Source organism: Amblyomma mixtum, chromosome 5 (genome assembly GCF_055824585.1).
Source record: "Amblyomma mixtum isolate Tamu chromosome 5, ASM5582458v1, whole genome shotgun sequence".
NCBI lineage: Eukaryota > Metazoa > Arthropoda > Arachnida > Ixodida > Ixodidae > Amblyomma > Amblyomma mixtum.
In genome coordinates this window covers 151,047,625-151,064,440 of record NC_143016.1, presented here as the reverse complement: position 1 = coordinate 151,064,440, position 16,816 = coordinate 151,047,625, and the positions used below count along the sequence as shown (strand labels likewise).

General features: G+C 47.5%; 2 protein-coding genes across 2 annotated transcripts in view; one reads left to right on the top strand and one right to left on the bottom strand.

Annotated features, from left to right (window-relative positions):
• LOC149344156 (shootin-1-like) overlaps window positions 1–4,504 on the bottom strand; it is a 54,430-nt gene extending 49,926 nt beyond the window's left edge. Inside the window, exons 1-2 of the mRNA XM_089546178.1 lie at window positions 3,522–4,504; window positions 1,136–1,230 (exon numbers count right to left, since the gene is read on the bottom strand). Coding sequence (XP_089402304.1) covers window positions 1,136–1,230; window positions 3,522–3,612 — 186 coding nt within the window. The 5' untranslated portion in view covers window positions 3,613–4,504. The remainder of the gene's footprint in view (window positions 1–1,135; window positions 1,231–3,521) is intronic.
• Window positions 4,505–5,375: 871 nt separating this feature from the next.
• On the top strand, window positions 5,376–7,202 carry LOC149344155 (uncharacterized). The gene is made up of 2 exons (XM_089546177.1): window positions 5,376–5,451; window positions 5,723–7,202. Exon 2 carries the CDS (start codon window positions 5,778–5,780, stop codon window positions 6,648–6,650), a length of 873 nt encoding a protein of 290 aa, XP_089402303.1. The 5' UTR covers window positions 5,376–5,451; window positions 5,723–5,777; the 3' UTR covers window positions 6,651–7,202.
• The last annotated feature ends 9,614 nt before the right edge of the window (window positions 7,203–16,816 follow it).

Genomic DNA, 16,816 nt, shown 5'->3' with positions numbered 1-16,816 from the left:
ATTTAGTAGACATTACAGTGCATGATGTGCCATGAACATTCAAGACAGCTACTGTTCTTGTGTTGATGTTTATTATGTGATGCTGTCCATCCAATTCTGAATCCCCAGCCGCCATTCTAAGCGTCTGAAATGTGGCAGCACCCCATATCTGTCCAAAAATGAAATGTATCTCAATGCAAAGCCTTGAGTTAGTACCATTTCGAGTTTTCACATGATTTTCCGCATAAGACACCACTCGTCTTTTGCACCATAAGCAGCTGACTCGGTAATATAACATTTGATGGAACCAAGCTGTGTTCCTCCAGGCACAAGTACCTGTGTGTACATGGGAACACAGTAAAACCTACCAGCAGACCAAAAGAATTTTCAGTGCTAGCATAAAATTTTGAACATGTAAGCACATAATATGTTTTCTGTACAATATGTATGCTTCATGCATGTATAGATACAGATATATATACTGCACTGCCGTACAGGGTACCTTTATACTATGATACAAATGATCTCCGAGTGTTCAACCTAGCATCTCAGATGTGTTACTTTATTCCACACATTAAGTGCTTGCTGTGCTCCGTTCACTTGTATTATGAGAAATCCTTTGGTGTTTCACTTACACAATGCCCTATAGGCTAGCAAGGTATTTCAAATAAATAAAAAGATTTGTTGCACACTGCCTTGAGCCAAAAGTTTCTCTCTGAGCATGTTTGATATGGACATTTCACAACGAAACCTAAACACAGTGAAGAATAGACGATACAGGTGCTGACGACCTTCTCTCCACCGTCTTTCGTTGTGCTAAACCTGCAATGTATGTAGGTTAACCAAGTATCTCAGTATGCCGTAATGTCCATTGTATCAGCAAAGTAATGCCAGTCACTGTTCTGGCTCTGTCCTTCATAATTACCGTGGCTCGCCACATTGAAGTGTCTCTCAACCTTAGACATCAACACACTCCGTAAACCACAGAAAGACCTCATGCTAGTTGCAAGCCTCCCCGATCCTCTCACCAAACTAGGAGAATGTAAGTTTAAGCTGTCGAATTTCATACTGGCCACGCTTCATGGTTCTTAATGGCATGCATGGCAGTTAATGAACATGTCATGATCAACACGGACGGCAAAGCAAAATGTAATACCTCATTGCGGTACTTCTTGGCAAGTCTCTGTTGCTCTTGGTAATGCTGCTTAAGCTCATCATAGCAGGATCGCAGGTCTTCATAATCCTTCACGGCTGAAACAGCATTGCATTTTCATGGACACTGCTGCTTCTACACAGACTTCCTCATCTATCACTGCACATATGCCCAACACACACCAGCCTCACCTGCCGTATCAGCAAGTGCAATTTGTTTATTTCAGTTCCAGCTCTGCGTTTCGTCTGTATGTGTGTGAATCACACATATGCATAAGTAATTCTATACAACAAATAGAACAACAACCACACGAATGTGAAATTCCGTGCTCAAGCACATCTTCTTTATGCTGGAAAGCATGCTGTCACAACATATATATATAGGTTGCGAGAGCGTGAAGTACTTGACTGCTTACAGGAGTACATAGCGAAGTATACGCTTCGTTAAAAGAAACATATTTATTCGACTCGATGTTTCGATTTTTGATCGGTGTTCCGATCAAAACGTCGAGTCAAATAAATATGTTTCCTTTAACGAAGCGTATACTTCGATATATATATATATTGTCACGTGCTTCCACAGAGCCTCGACGGAAGAAGCAGAAGATGAAGGACTGACCAGCAGGGAGGAAGGAAGAGAAAGAACTGAAGGACGCTGGTAGGCTTCCTGCTTCCATCGTGCTCCAACCGATCCCCTCTGTGAATAAATCCCCGTGCGTGCTAAGCACGTAACAGTTTGGTGGAGGTGCCTACCAGCGTCCTTCAGTTCTTTCTCTTCCTTCCTCCCTGCTGGTCAGTCCTTCATCTTCTGCTTCTTCCGTCGAGGCTCTGTGGAAGCACATGACAATATATATAGACACACACACAGGGTGCTTCTCCTAAGGCTTTACACAATTTTTCAAAATGGGCTTTTTGAGTCAGAAAACATTTTTTTGCCATAGCATTATCAGCGGTGTAGTACATCAGAATCCAGCTAAGTTGCGCTAACTAGCAGGCTGGTTAACTAATATTGAATAGTGGACTTTTCAACTATTACCGTTAGGCTCCTTAATTACGATGAGGTGTGTACGCCACTGTAATTAATATCTAAACCAGATTTTAGAATTTCGAAAACATATGGTTGCCCTCAGCAAGGTAGACCAACAAATTTTGGATAAATCGCACCAAAATACATGCGCTTTCGAGAAGCTTGCAGGAGAAGCAACCTCTAAAATGCACCTAACTTGTAGAGATATTTAAAATTTGTTGGGCCACAGCGCCGAGAGTAAGCTCACTTTCGAAATTCCAAAAACTGAAATGGATATTAATTACGGTGGGCCATACCCCACTTAATAATTAAGATTCATGACGTAAAAGTGGCGCACAAGGAACACAAGGGACGGAAAGGAAACGACGCAGACAAGCGCTTGTCTGCGTCGTTTCCTTTCCGTCCCTTGTGTTCCTTGTGCACTATTTTTACATCATGAACGTTATCCGACTTGCCCAACTGTCGGCTTTGCTTACTAATGGTAACAGTTATAAAGTTAACTATTCATTATTAGTTAACCAGCCTGCTAGTTAGCACGTCTAAGCTGTATTCTGATGTAGCTACTCCGCTGACAAAGCTGTCCCGAAAAAAGCGCTCTTCTAATTTAACAAGCCTATTTTTTAAAATTTTGTGAAGTCTCAGGTGAAACACCGTGTGTGTGTGTGTACTTTTATATCGTTTCTCTGTTTATATCCTATTCTTATATTTGCTAAGAGGCCTGTTAATTACCACAGCTAGCTTAATTGACAATTTCCATTTTTATAACATATCCTTCGGAGAAATTTTCTCCTTTTAAATTTTGTCACAAAAATGGTTACTGATCATTTTTTTTTTCTTTTACTCTCAGTTGTACGCAGCAACTTTAACACAAAGTGACCATCGCGGAAAGTTTATGCTGCGGCACCTACTGAAATAGCGCATACAGCGACATGAATGCGTACAAGAACAAGATGTATGCGCTGCACATATACAGCTACTGCACGACGTGACTCAGGTATACATACCTGGCCCGAACGCGTGCTTCGCATCGCATTTCTAACGCTGCAAGCGCACGGACTTGCAGCGCCTACTTGGAATTGCCGTTCCGCTCAAGTACTGCACCCACCGGCGCGTGCGCGTACGGCGCGCCACAGCAAAATAACACACACAAACACACCAAAATAAAGGCGCGGCGCGCACCTCACCTCACCAGCACGCTAGCTTCCTGCGCTTCCCGGCTGTCAAGGCGGACAGAGATATCAAGCCAGTTGCAAGGCGCACTACTCATGTGCACCACGCTCCCACCGAACACTTCAGATATAACATATTTGGGAACCGATGCGCAGAGAGCGCGATAAGGTCGGCCAACGCGCTGATCATTTACCTTGCCTGGAGAGCTGAGTCAGTCGAAAGAACTTCGGCCTCTCCACTTCATACTGGGTGCAAGTGGCGCACTGCACCCCTTGTGCTGACATCTCCTCGGCACCAGCTTCGAGGCTGTAGAAATGCGGTACTCAGGTCGCCTACGACGATTTCATTGACGCGAACAGCCACGAGATCACCTGCGCTCCAGCGCGCTCCACACATGCAGTTCGCGGTCGACGGGTGCGCACAAGAGGAGAGTGTAACGATCCCGGAACAGGCCGAAATATGACCGGCCGGGCTAAGTAAAAACGTGACGAAACGAGGCGCAGCGTCCACGGGGAGAAGTAAAAAAATAAAGATCATAAAACCGCACACACTTCGTTGCAGGCGTTGCGTACTCCGTCACCCCCCTCGAAGCGCACGACGAAACGAAAGCGACGCAGCGGTAGCGGATGTGGAGCCGTTGGAGATGGCGAGATTAACCCGAAGTCGCCGAAGTCGCACACTTGAACCCTGCGTTGGCCGCCACTTCCTTCCTACGGCATGCCGCTGAATGGGAGGGGTGCTTAGGAGAAGGGCAGATGAGAAACCGGCTTCCCCACTGACGGGCTCAACTGGCTCGATTAGACAGATGCGAACTACGCAGGCATGCTCAGCACGTGTGTTTGCGATCGGAGGTGATGTAACTGTTTCCGCTTTCGTCATTGACAGTTTCGGTTTCGCTTTCTCTTGTTGTACGCTCGTGAAGTTTGGCGGCCGTCACTTTTTATTTGTCGTTCGTTCAAGAGAAGTGCACTGGTCACTAAATTTGACCGCGTTACAGCGATATAGCAGGACTGCAATGACAGATAAATCTTCGGTGAGTAAGAAATGACAATGTGCTACACATTTCAAAAGACGCTAAATATGTCCTGCACGAAGCTCTTTGCCGTCATGGAAGCATGTACAGCATGTAAACAACAGCGGCAGGAGCAGTGTATTTGTAAGGTGTATGGTGCACATGTATGGTACATACAGACAGTTGCGCAAATCAGAGAAAATCGAAGAAAAATTCTCTCGGCTTAACCGCGCGTTTGTTTGGGCTCAAATTTTGCACAGAGGTTGCATTTGGTGGTCAGTTTTGTTTTATACTACATTTAGGTGGGGTACTTGCCTGATTCAGTCAGAATTTTTTGGAAATCCCCATCGTATGTGGCGACGACGATCCAAAACTGAAAGACATCGCAGCAATGGTACCCGTAGCGCCATCTCGCACCCACCGGAGAAACCCAGCTGTGCTAAGTGGAGAGCTCGTTTCTCCGATAGCTGCGAGATGGCGCCACGCGTACCATTGCTGCGAAGTCTTTCGATTTTGGTTCTCCGTCGCCACAGACGATGGGGATTTCCAAATAATTCTGCTCGAATCAGGCAAGTACCCCACCTAAATGTAGTATAAAACAAAACTGACCACTAAATGCAACCTCTGTGCGAAATTTGAGCCCGAACAAACGCGCGGTTAAGCCGAGAGAATTTTTCTTCGATTTTCTCTGATCTGCGCAACTGTCTGTATGTAATTTAGGTGTGTTTATAGATCAGCAGCAAAGTTAACACTATAATCTTGCACAGCGCTGCGCTGGGTATTGTAAACAACAATCCAGCTACCGCATAGTGCAAGGTCGGGGCAATGAAAGCAGGACGATTCCGCTGATAAGAGGCTCTGTCGCCTTTCATCGGACCTAGTCTGCAAGAAATGTTTTGCTCTTGCTGTTGCGAAGGGCCTAACTCGCACAACGATAAGAGCACGCGCACCTATTTCGTTGGGCGCAGATGTATTTATGACTGCAATATGCCGTCGTATATGTTGCTGTAACGGGGTATAAAACACTCGCTCGCAGCCACTTGCTGTAGTCTGTCGCGACAGCTCTCGGTTAACAGCTAGTAGAAAGCAAGTTCAAGAACTTCTACTCGCGGTAAGATATAAGTTCGCGTTCTTAGTCACATTCTGCATTGCTAATTTTTTCGTTAGAATCGTTATAATGGCATCTGAATTTACTTTGGTAAATGATGAAGCTTCTTCAGGGTCATCAATTACCTTGACGAAGAGAACCAGAGAAACTATAAGCGAAACTGTACGCGCTGAAGTAAACAGTGGAAGTAAACAACAAACCAAAATCCGGACGCCCGCGCGGAGCCAGTCTGCCTACACTGCGCTTCTCGCGCCCCTCCTTTCTCTTCTCCAAGATGGCGGCCGCCTCGCGGACGGTGCTCGGGGCCGCAGCTAGCGCTTCGATTTGCGATGAATGGTGACGCCCGGGCGGCGTCGCCGGTCCGCGCCACGGCCTCCTCAGCCAAGAGGCCCCTCGGCGACGACTACGGCAGCGACGAAGAGCGCCTGGAGCCGGCCAGCGGCTCGAGCAAGCGGCGCGCGGCGGCGGCGCAGCTCGAGGTGAGCCGCTTCTGGCACGAGCCGGCGGTCGGAGGCGCGGCGTCCTCACCGCGGCTCAGCCGGCGCTTCTACGGCGTCGACTGCCAGGCGCTGGCCAAGCGCCTCCTGGGCAAGATCCTCGTGCGGCGGCTGGCAGATGGCACGGTGCTCAAGTGCCGCATCGTCGAGACCGAGTGCTACCTCGGCTGCGACGACCAGGCGTCGCACTCGTACAACGGCCGGCGCACCGAGCGCAACGAGCCCATGTTCATGGACCCCGGCACGGCGTACGTGTACGTGGCGTACGGCGTCTACCACTGCTTCAACATCTCGAGCGACGGCGATGGTGCGGCCGTGCTGCTGCGCAGCGCCGTCCCTTTGCAAGGCGTCGACTTGATGAGGCGCCTGCGCGGCGCCAAGCGCAAGGACGCTGGCCGCAAGCTCAAGCTGTTCGAGCTCTGCAACGGCCCCTCCAAGCTGTGCCTCGCCATGAACATCACCAAGGAGGCGCTAAACAAGGAGTTTCTGCCCGACAGTCAGGCGCTGTGGTTGGAGCGAGCCGACGGCGAAGGGGACGTGCCGCCCGAGGAGATCGTCGTCTCGCGCCGCGTCGGCATCGAGGGCGCGGGCCGCGAGTCCGCGGCCAAGCCGCTGCGCTTCTACCTGAGGGACTGCGACTGCGTCAGTGTCAGGGACAGGGTCGCCGAGGCCCGGAGCGCGGCGCTACAACAAGGCGTGCCCTAGCCGTCCCCACTGTAGGAAATTTTTCGCCGACACGACTGTGCGATCAGCGGTGATCTCCCCTCCCGCCCCACTTCGGTGCTAACGCGCGCGCGTCGACGTTTGCACCGAAGACTCGTCGTCGGCACTCAACCGCAGACAGACGGATCTTCACGCATGGACCACCGTGGCTTTTAAACGCCTCTGCTCGACCCCCGGTTTTTCGATTCTATTACTGAACTTTTTGTTTGAAAGGCACACGCCAGACCGCGCGTTTGCGAGTGCACACACATAGCATGACGAGAACACATTGCGAGTGCGAATACCTCTACCTCCGCCACCAACCAAACCTTTCGCGATCCCCCCTCCGTTTTCTTTTCCGTGTTTCAGGCCCCTCAGTTTGTTCCTCACCATCGCCCCACCAGAGTGGACCTTGTTTTTATTTTGCGCGTTGTTGCCCTTTTTAAAGTGTTGTGTTTGTTGAGAGGGTTCAGATTGTGCGAGACTGTCGTCAGCCGGTGTCGCTCGCGCATGTGCTCGTAATAATATAAATAAAAAGACTGCATTACCGCCTTCTTTCGGGGCTTGTTGCCATCCTGTGTACGTGGCCTGTTAGCGCGTGTGCTTTGCAAAAACGGGGCAGCGCCACGCCCCGATGAGTGGTGGTGCCTATGCGAACCCCGATCGCGCTGGGTTTTTGTGTGGTCGGTACGTGACGGCCCTCGCTAATGCTGCGCCGTCCACTTGTCGGTTTGTGTGTGTGTGCGTTCGTGGTGTTTGGCGACATCAGCTGATCGCTGCTGCTTATCGGCTGCATTCTTCCGGTGTTTTTCGCTGAGCGCCGAAGCCGCCGTCGGCGACGCTATGAGCAGACGTCCTCGGCGACCAACTGCGCAGCCAGCAGCAGAGCGAGGAAAAACAAGCGACAGCCGTTTTTCACTCTCCTCGAGGGATGGCGCCACATGCACCAATCTTCGCTCGGAGTAGCGTCGCAAAATACTGCAAATTATTCCGACCTCCACTACGGCACCTCTTTCTTCCTTTCTTGTTTCACTCCCTCTTTTATCCCTTGTCTTACAGAAGCGTTTGCGGGACGGCAGGCTGGAAACGCTGATTGGTCGATGGGATGCGCTTCTCCGTGACGTTTTTTGACTTCGCCCTCGTTCTCAACCGGACGTGGCGTCAGCGCGCCTTTCTCGACCTCTCCCTAGAGCGCCTGGGGAATCGCTAGGTGCACCCGCCGCGCCGCGCGTGCGTGGTGAGCGGGCATGCCGCATTCGTTTCGTGATCCTCGGCGCGCTCGTTTCGAGGCGTGTGCAGCTATGGCGTTCGTGCGTGGTGCGCTCGGCGGCGACAGCCAGCTGAAATTTCTGTGCAGTTTTTGCTTGCGGCTTTCGCCGTTTCCCCAGGAGCACGTGGCTAGTGTCGTGCTCGTATTTAAAGTTTTTGCCGCGGCACTACAAGGATCCGCATCAGGCGCGCTTTGAGGACCGCCGTTTGACAGCTACGCTGACGCGCTTGTCGGGGGTGCGCATTCTCAACCCTGAGGTAAGGACTGAACTACATTGTCGCAAGTTTTCTCGTGCATTGAGGACTCACCAAATTGCGGTGCTTGTAACGAAACTTTTTTTTTTTTTTGCAGCGTCGTTCCCTGGATATGCTTCTCGGAAGCCGATGTCATTGTTCGCCGCGGACGCTGGGCCTACTGCTCGCCGCCACGCCGCTGTAGGTTGACGTTGAAGAGCTGCTCCAAACGGCCCTTTTCAGGGCCGCTTCATTGCTTCCTGGAAGATTGCGGGCATCAATCTCGCGGCCGTGTTCCCTCTCTTTGTCGAAATCGGCGCCAGACATCAGAACCCGCGCTAGGCCTCGTTGCAGGGTTAAACGAGTGCAGTGTGGCTTTAGAGAAGTTATGACTTGCGCTTAGTCTATCTATATCATTCATTCAGTGCAGTGTGCCTTTGCTTCTTTAGCGACTTCTCACGCCTTGTCGAAATCGGATTTAAAGCTCACGCCACGCCTCGTTGAATGGGTTAACCGAGTGCAGCGCCTAGCTTTGTTTTTGTGTTCTAACCTGTAAGCAGTGCACCTTTCTTCGCTCCTTACTTTTGTTCTTTTCAGTCGTTTCCTGAATCCGTCGAAAGAGCCAGGCTTGCCGGATGGTTGTTCGCCGTGAATGGAACCACGAGGCGATCGCATCTGCATACACAGCACGACTTTGTTCCCTCGTGTTTTTTTTACCAAGGATTGCTTCGACAGCTCGTGCAAAACGAGGACTGCGCACGCCGTGTCGTCGCTGCTTAGTGAAGAGGCACAAAACGGATGTCGTCCTTACTAAAGGCCCTTCTCGGGGCCACCTCAGTGTTTCCTGGCAGACCACGCGCTTTCCGCCCTGTGCACATGTTCCCCTCATTTCCAATCATTTGTAAGTTGCATATCAATGAATTAATAAATCAGTCAATGCACTTTATTTACCAGAAAAATCTCGCTGGTCACCCTGGGCTAAAAGCTGTGCACACAGCTTGACAAGGCCCAGGGGACCATTAGATGACAGTTTTGAACGTAGGAAAAACAAGTTGGTACTTTAAAAGAACATGGAAAGTACACCAAACAATATAAGAGATAAACATTACAGTCGCGCATTACAGTGAAGAAAAAGAAAACACTTTGACAGCAGACATACAGTATCAATGTACACTATAATACATACAAAAATCACGACATTCAGCATTATGGCACGAAATATAAGAACAGCACATAAAGCAAAAAAGAATACAAGTTACAATAGTACAGATAGATTAGCTGTTTACATTTGCATATGCATAAAATTAGTCCTCGTCTCCTTGGGCCTCCTTCAAATCCTGCAGAAGGCTTGAATTTGCAACTGCTAATATCAAAGAAGATTTAGAAGAACTTCAGTTTGGGATACACGGTGCATAGTACTTGAGAAAACAAACAATAGGGCCTACAATGACACACACAGAAGAATAACTATGCAGCACAAGCGCTATCCTGCGCTCTACAGTATGGAACTGTGACTGAAAAATGAACCTTCACGTCAGTGAAATATGAGCCTTTAGGCTGTCTACAAATTGTTATTACAGAAAGAAAGAAATATTAGTGAATGTTGTGTGAGAGGCTTGCATATTACTCTGTTTATTTATTTATTTACCCCTCAAGGCCAGTGGCATTACACAGATGTTAGGGTGGGCTTGTCTAAAAGGAAAGTAAAATAATAGAGCCCGGCCCGCACCGCTTAGAGCACAACGGGCTAGTGGCATTACACAGGGGGAATGGTAAATATACTAAAACTGAGAGAAAAATACAGTTGATTACATGAACATTAAACAGCGCCTGAATATACAATGTTAGCTAGTGCTACGCGGAACTGCTCGTAATTTTCAGTGCCGGCAACTTCTGCGGTAAGGTGGTTCCAGTCGCATGAGGTTCGCGGCAGGAGTGACTGCGAGCAGCATTTTCTGTTGCATGACATACTTCCAACTTTGTGATCATGATCAATGCGGCGGGATACAGAAATTGTACGGGGGATGAGGTGATCACGAAGAGCGGGATGATGGTACAGCTTGTGGAACAGGGTGATACGAAACACTTTTCTACGCGATGTCAGTTATGGGAGGCAGATATTAGACTTCATAGCTGTGCGGTTGTAGTTAACAAGGATTAAACGCACAGAGTTATTTTGCACCAGCTCAAGATCATTAATGAAGTCATGAGCAGGGTGCCATACACGTGTTGCATGCTCAAGTTTTTATCGTATTAGTGTTTGATAAAGCAGTAGTTTCAAATTGGAAGGAACGTTAAAGAAGTTGCGACGTAAGTAGCAAAGCATGCGATTAGCATTTTCAATTATGTTCTCAGTATGAAGAGACCAGTTAAGATAATAAGTAATGTGGACGCCGATGCACTTATATGATGAGGCTGATTCCAACGAAATGTTATCGATGTAGTAGTGAGGTGGGACGGAAGTTTTTCTAGATACACGCATGACTTTGCATTTGTTCATATATAGCTGCATTCACCATTCTTCGCACTGAAGTCAGTGGCGGTCTCGTCAAGTAGTCCCCTGCTTTGTACGTTCACCTTGTTAGCGGCTGTCTTATTTCACACAATTCCACGTTCTACACGTTGATAGGTATCGTGTTCCTGCCTTGGTGGTAGTGGTTTATTTTTTTTAAAAAAAAGGAAGCAAAAGAGTGTTGCCGGCTGCGGCAATTGCTATCTAATATCTTAAGCACCCGAGCTGCAGCCGGCGGAAACGACAGGGAAAGGGAGAGGATAGTAAGGAGAAGTATAGAGGGGAGCGACAGCAAGAAAGGACAGGGGAGAGCTTTGTACACTATTTACAAAATACAAAAGTAATCAAGTTCCCGCCACCGTTGTCTTGCCATGCCGCCGGCGCGGCGGCGGTGCCATTTACCTGCGGTTGCGGTGGCCAACAACCTCGTCGGCGGGAGGGGGGGGGGGGGTGGGGGGGAGCCACCCATTCATGTCTTTATCCCACCAGGGACACAGCGACGCAAGCGAGGGGACCATCCCTTTCTGGCTTGACAAGGAGCGCCGACCAGCCGCCTTGGGGACTGAGGGCAGAACAAATTAAGCCACTTCCCAGAACTGATAAATGAAGGCCGCTAACCCCACTGGTGAAATGTCCGGGCAGGTGCTTTGACCTTAGTGGACATGTCGTGGCAATTATCTCAGACGTCGACTCGTTTCGCCTGGTATCGAAATGAATATTGCTCGCGTAAGCGTTAACATTCAAAGATTGAGTAATGGTATAACGTCTATACCTTTCGCCATTTATTTTTCAATAACAAAGCGCAAAAAAATTTTTGTGCAAATAAAATGAAAAATCGTTGTTTCTATTTTTTCTTTTTTTATATACAGCAGTCTGTCCGCTCCCCCTAAAACCACTCTCTGTGACCGCCACTGACTGAAGTAATGTAAGGTTGTTAGTGTTGGTTATTTCTCTAAAAATGACGCAAACATCAGCGAATAGGTGAATATGAGAATCCATAAGAGAGCGGGGATCATTAATGTTAGATCAGGAACAGTAGCTAGGGTCCAAGAACTGAACCTTGTGGAACTCCGGAAGATACCTCTGTAAAACAGGTGTTATAACCGTAAGCAATAACTAATTGTGAGCGATTAAGTAGACATTCAATCCATTTCAATAAGTTACAGTCAATATTAAGATGTTTTAGTTTGTGAGCCAAAAGGTTGTGACATACATCGTCGAAAGCCTTTGAAAAATTTAGAAATATACAGCCAGTTAGTGATGATAGGTCTAGAATACAGTGCAATGCATGTGTAAACTATATTAACTGTGTTTCGCAAGAGTAAAGTTTTCGAAAACAATGTTGCGCTGACATAAAAAGTTGTTCAATGAAAGGAAGTTAACAAGGTTGGTGAATATTATATGTTTGAACATTTTGGGTCAAGTATTGGTAAGGGATATGGGACGATAATTAATAGGGGATGCTTTGCTGCCGGATTTGTAGACTGTAACCACCTTTCCGATCTTCCACTCAGTAGCAGCGTTGACTGGTCAATGCTGGAAAAGTTTGGTTAGTATAATGGGCGAATAAGCTGCAGTGCTTTTTAAGTAACGGAGTCATAACCCGGAGCGGAATGAACACTGAGTCCATCAATAAGCTTATTCACACCAGTAGGAGCAACAGTTATAGGTGGCATGAAAACATAGTTGAAGTGGTGAGTTGTAGGCATATGTATACATCAGATATGGGTGTAAAGTTGTCAGTGATTACGCGGTTAAGAATCGTGACGCGAACGTCGGAAGGGATGAGGTCGCCTAACGGGTCAGATAACGCAAAACTATCGTCGGTGGAAGGATTAATGACCCGCCAGAATTTTTGACATTGGTGGTTACATGTGAGTGGAAGTGCTTTTAGCGCTTTTGAGCGCCTGAACATACATGTTGGAAGCCGCTGAATACGAAGTCCGATCGCTCACTAGTTGGCGAGAACTTTGCGATGCGGTAGAGGCTTTCTTTTTGTTATATAAACGTTTAATGTGATTATTACACTAGGGAGCTATTGAGTGGGTGGTAGCAGTGCGTTCAGGAGTGTATTGTTCTGTGAGTTGGGTGATTATAGCTGTGAACATGCTCCAGTTGGTTGGAATGCTGCGGACACCAAAGGTATGGGAAAGCATCGATAAAAAAAAAAATAGTTCATTATTTATCGCCTGAAAATTTGCTCCATTGTAGTCTCGTATTATTATTTTTTTTCTTTTTGTTAGTGTTCGGAGTGGCTAGATTAATGTTATAGTGCATTAGCAAGTGGTCGCTGATGCCTGGCAGGTATGTAATAGGTGAGATCGATTTGTCAGGATTAAATCTAGCGTATTAGCCGCGTTGGCTGTTATAGTCCCTTGTGAGCACAAATGCACTAACGAGAATACTGAGCGCACATCTAAAAATTCGCGACTTCGAGACGAGAACGGGGACATTAAAGGGGAGTTGGTATCCCATGTTATCTTCGAAAAAATTAGATCGGCAAATAAAACAATACTGAAATAGATCATGGTGCTTTGTTTTTAAGTGTTTCCATAAAAAAGTATGGCAACAGATAAGGAAAGGCTTAGGTGATCGTGATCGAGGAGGTTAGACTGAATTATAGTGCAACAGCTTGAAACAGGTCTTCACATCATTCATATATACTTTTGCATCTGAGCCTTGTATTTATTGCTGTATTTTGTGTTACAACTTGTATTTAACATCTTTCAATTTTGCTAAACCTGTTCTTTTTTGCATATATTATGTATTCGCCCCTCCTGCTTGGGCCTACTGTAGGCCTGCAGTATGTTCTAAATAAAATAAAAATAAAAAGAACATTGCAGGAGCCCGGACAAAGCAAAATTACACAAATTACGTTTGAATAGAGATTATGGCAGGAAAGTGGATGAAATATAGCTAAAAGAAGAATTGTGAACCGAAGCAAAGTATGTAATGAGCCAGAAATATGCATATCAAAGAAGACACTGCACTGAGAAAATGGACAGCATGAAATAAATGAGCAGCACAAGTGCAGCGTACAGGCCTTTATCAAAGAATTTATTTTTTGTTTATTTACCACGTCCTGGTAGTGTTAGCTCCATAAAGCATTATCAAAATTATCACAATTTTCAGTTTTATTTGCTTAGGAGAACGTTAGAGCATTAAGAACTGGGCTCATAAATGCACCTCAAATATTGCCATAAATCATCGTACTCTTCGTCCTGGGCCACAAGAGCTGGGGCTTCATGAGATAATTATTACGGTGCATTAACGAAAATTTCAACATGCCGTCAGCATGCAAAGATTTTATACTGGCGCTGAAAAAACAGCATTTTTTTAATTTTCGCTGGCAGGAGGGAGTAACTTTCTTGACTGCGCTGCTTTCTTCCTAAGCAAATGAAAGACGTGTATGCCGAGCAAAAACAATTCGAAAATATGTAGCGTAAGATATAACACTAATGCACTGTGAAGCTTGATGCCTTATTGGTCCAGTAGAGTGGAGAGCTGGGCGAGTTAATTGGTTCACGATTGTAGAAAGAAAACCAGCGCAAAAGACGGGGACACAGAACTCGGAACACAGAATACAGGAACACAGAACACAGCGTCGTCCTGTGTTCCTGTTGTGCGTCTCCGTCCTTTGCCCTTGTTTTTTTTTTCCTTAATTGGCCATGCACTTGTGGCAATTTAAGTGCACTTCCTGTGAATTTTGCACAAAAGTAGTGTATTTTTGCATTCACCTTTTTTACACGCTGAGTTGTTTTATCTTTTGGTCACTTCAGAAGGGAGGAGTTAGTATAGAAGTAATTTACTTGGAGAATACAAGGAAATATATCTTGCGATGAATTTTCTCATATTTTAATTCTGCCTGATGGGAATGCATTACGCGCCATACGGTGTTACTCACAACCAAACGCCCAAGGCTCTAAGTTGGGCAAAACATGTATCATATATGTGGAAGTGCGAATATGGCTGTGGTGCGCTGGGCGTCTTGCATGCACAGCAGGAAGTGATTTGTGTCTAGACCATCCAGGAGGGCATGTACAAGGACGGGAGGATAGTACAAACGCTAAAAAAAAAAAAAAGCTAGCTGGGGCTAGAAACGCATTTTTCGTTCTAGCAAGTACCAACGTTGGGGCAAAGCAACCAGTTTTGGGCGCCTTGTAAGAAGAAAGGATGGTTCTGGGAAGCGGAGGCAGGGCTGCGTACGGCGCACGCGAGGTCGCGGGGTCACGGAGTAGCGCTGCAGCAGCACATCGGGAAAAGGTTAAATTCTTCCACTCGCCACTCGCAGCGCACCGCAGAGCCGGCAGCCTTCTCTCTTGTCCGCCTACCCGGCAGGTTCCGGCCGGGGAGACGGACAATAGTCGCGGGCGAGAGCGAAGGAGGGGGGGGGGGGGGGGGCACCACATGAAAGGCATTAGAAGAATGTCACTGGCGCCTCCACTACGGCTCAGCTTGTACTATTCTGGCGCAGTGCTGCGTTTCGCCGTAATCGCTTGTCAGCAAAGTGAACACAGCACCGTGCCTTCCCGTGAATAGTACAAGCAGGGACGTCGCGGCCACATCGGCATTCGCAGTATAGCGCCGCCCTGTCGCTTATTTGCTCGCTTATCCTCTAACAAGTCAAAAAGTCTTCCTGTTGTGGCACGCCATCCATGGCTTACGACACCACGTCTGTCATTCCCCTTCATACTTCAAGCGTTTCTCTTGCTATGGAAGTATTAGCCGTTGCGGCCACCAATTCAAGCAGCGAGAAAAATTTCAGCGCCGCAGGATTCGTAATGAAAGAGCGCCGCTCTTGTTTCGATCAAGCCATCATCAATGAACAACTTGCATATTTAGAGTGATAAATCTATACCTTTATGCGTTGTGTCTTGTGTATAATCCCAAACTGTGATCTGGAATGCGAGGTCAAAATTTGAATGTCATTGAAATAAACTCATTTTCCTGAAATTCTCTTTTTGTGTCGTCGCCGCTTTGCAGGTCGGGCCGAGCACGAGCGTGCTCAGGGTCCTTCAGTGTCGGGCCGGGCTTCCTGTCGGTAGGTTAAGTCCCGGGCCGGGCGCGGGTTCGAAATTGCGGCCCGTGCACAGCTCTATTCAGAAACCTAATCACATTTCCTTTTGTGAAAAAAGAGCTATGTGCAGAGTTTAAATGGTGCAAGTATGAAGCTACAATGAAGTCAATTACCAAACACATCGAAACATCAGTTGTGATGCCTGAAAAAAGATGTACTGCAACATATAAATACTTAAGTCTCGATAAGCAGGAATACTGAAGGGGAATAAAAACAGTTTTCTTTTGTTCGGGCTCACGCACCTGCTACAAACATATTCTTTATACATAGCAATAAAACTTGAAATAACTGTTTAAGAAGCCTTTTGGTCAAAGTATAGATAAGTATGACTGAAAGGAGTCCGCAAGAAATGCACGGAAGCAGGCATGCAGTGTGACAGCGCAGCGCGACAGGTGCGCTTTTTAATCTCGCGCGCGCACTGAAGAACATGGGTTTATGGTTTATTGGGGTTTTAACGTCGCAAAACGAGTCAGGCTATGAGGGACGCCGTAGTGAAAGGGGTTCGGAAATTTCGACCACCTGGGGTTCTTTAACGTGCACTGACATCGCACAGTACACGGGCCTCTAGAATTTAGCCTCCATCGAAATTCGACCACCCCGACCGGGATCGAACCCGCGTCTTTCGGATCAGCGGCCGAGCGCCATAGCCACTGAGCCACCGCGGCGGGTCGAAAGACATGACGGGGACACGCCGAGGAGGCAACGCTGCAGTGCACGCTGCCTCCTCGCCTCTCGGCTCCTCGCGAGCAGCCCCGTCCGCTGACGAGCGGTGGCGGGGGAAAATCTAGGGAAAACATGCCTGTCCCCAACCGGACATGACGTCAATAAATATCACGTGACCTATGACGTCACGCGTATGACGTCATATTTTTTTGACCAATCAGCGTTTCCAGCCTGCCGTCCCGCAAACGCTTGTTCCCTTACGGCGCGGTGCTCGTGTCCATCGAGATATCTGAGACAGTTACTGCGGCGTTTCGTCTCCTCAAAACCAACCAATGCTGCCCTCTTCGCTCATTAGTTTTGTTTCGTTGTAGGGACGACTCAGTAAAGACGCAGTAACTGCCTTGCTTTTTGAAC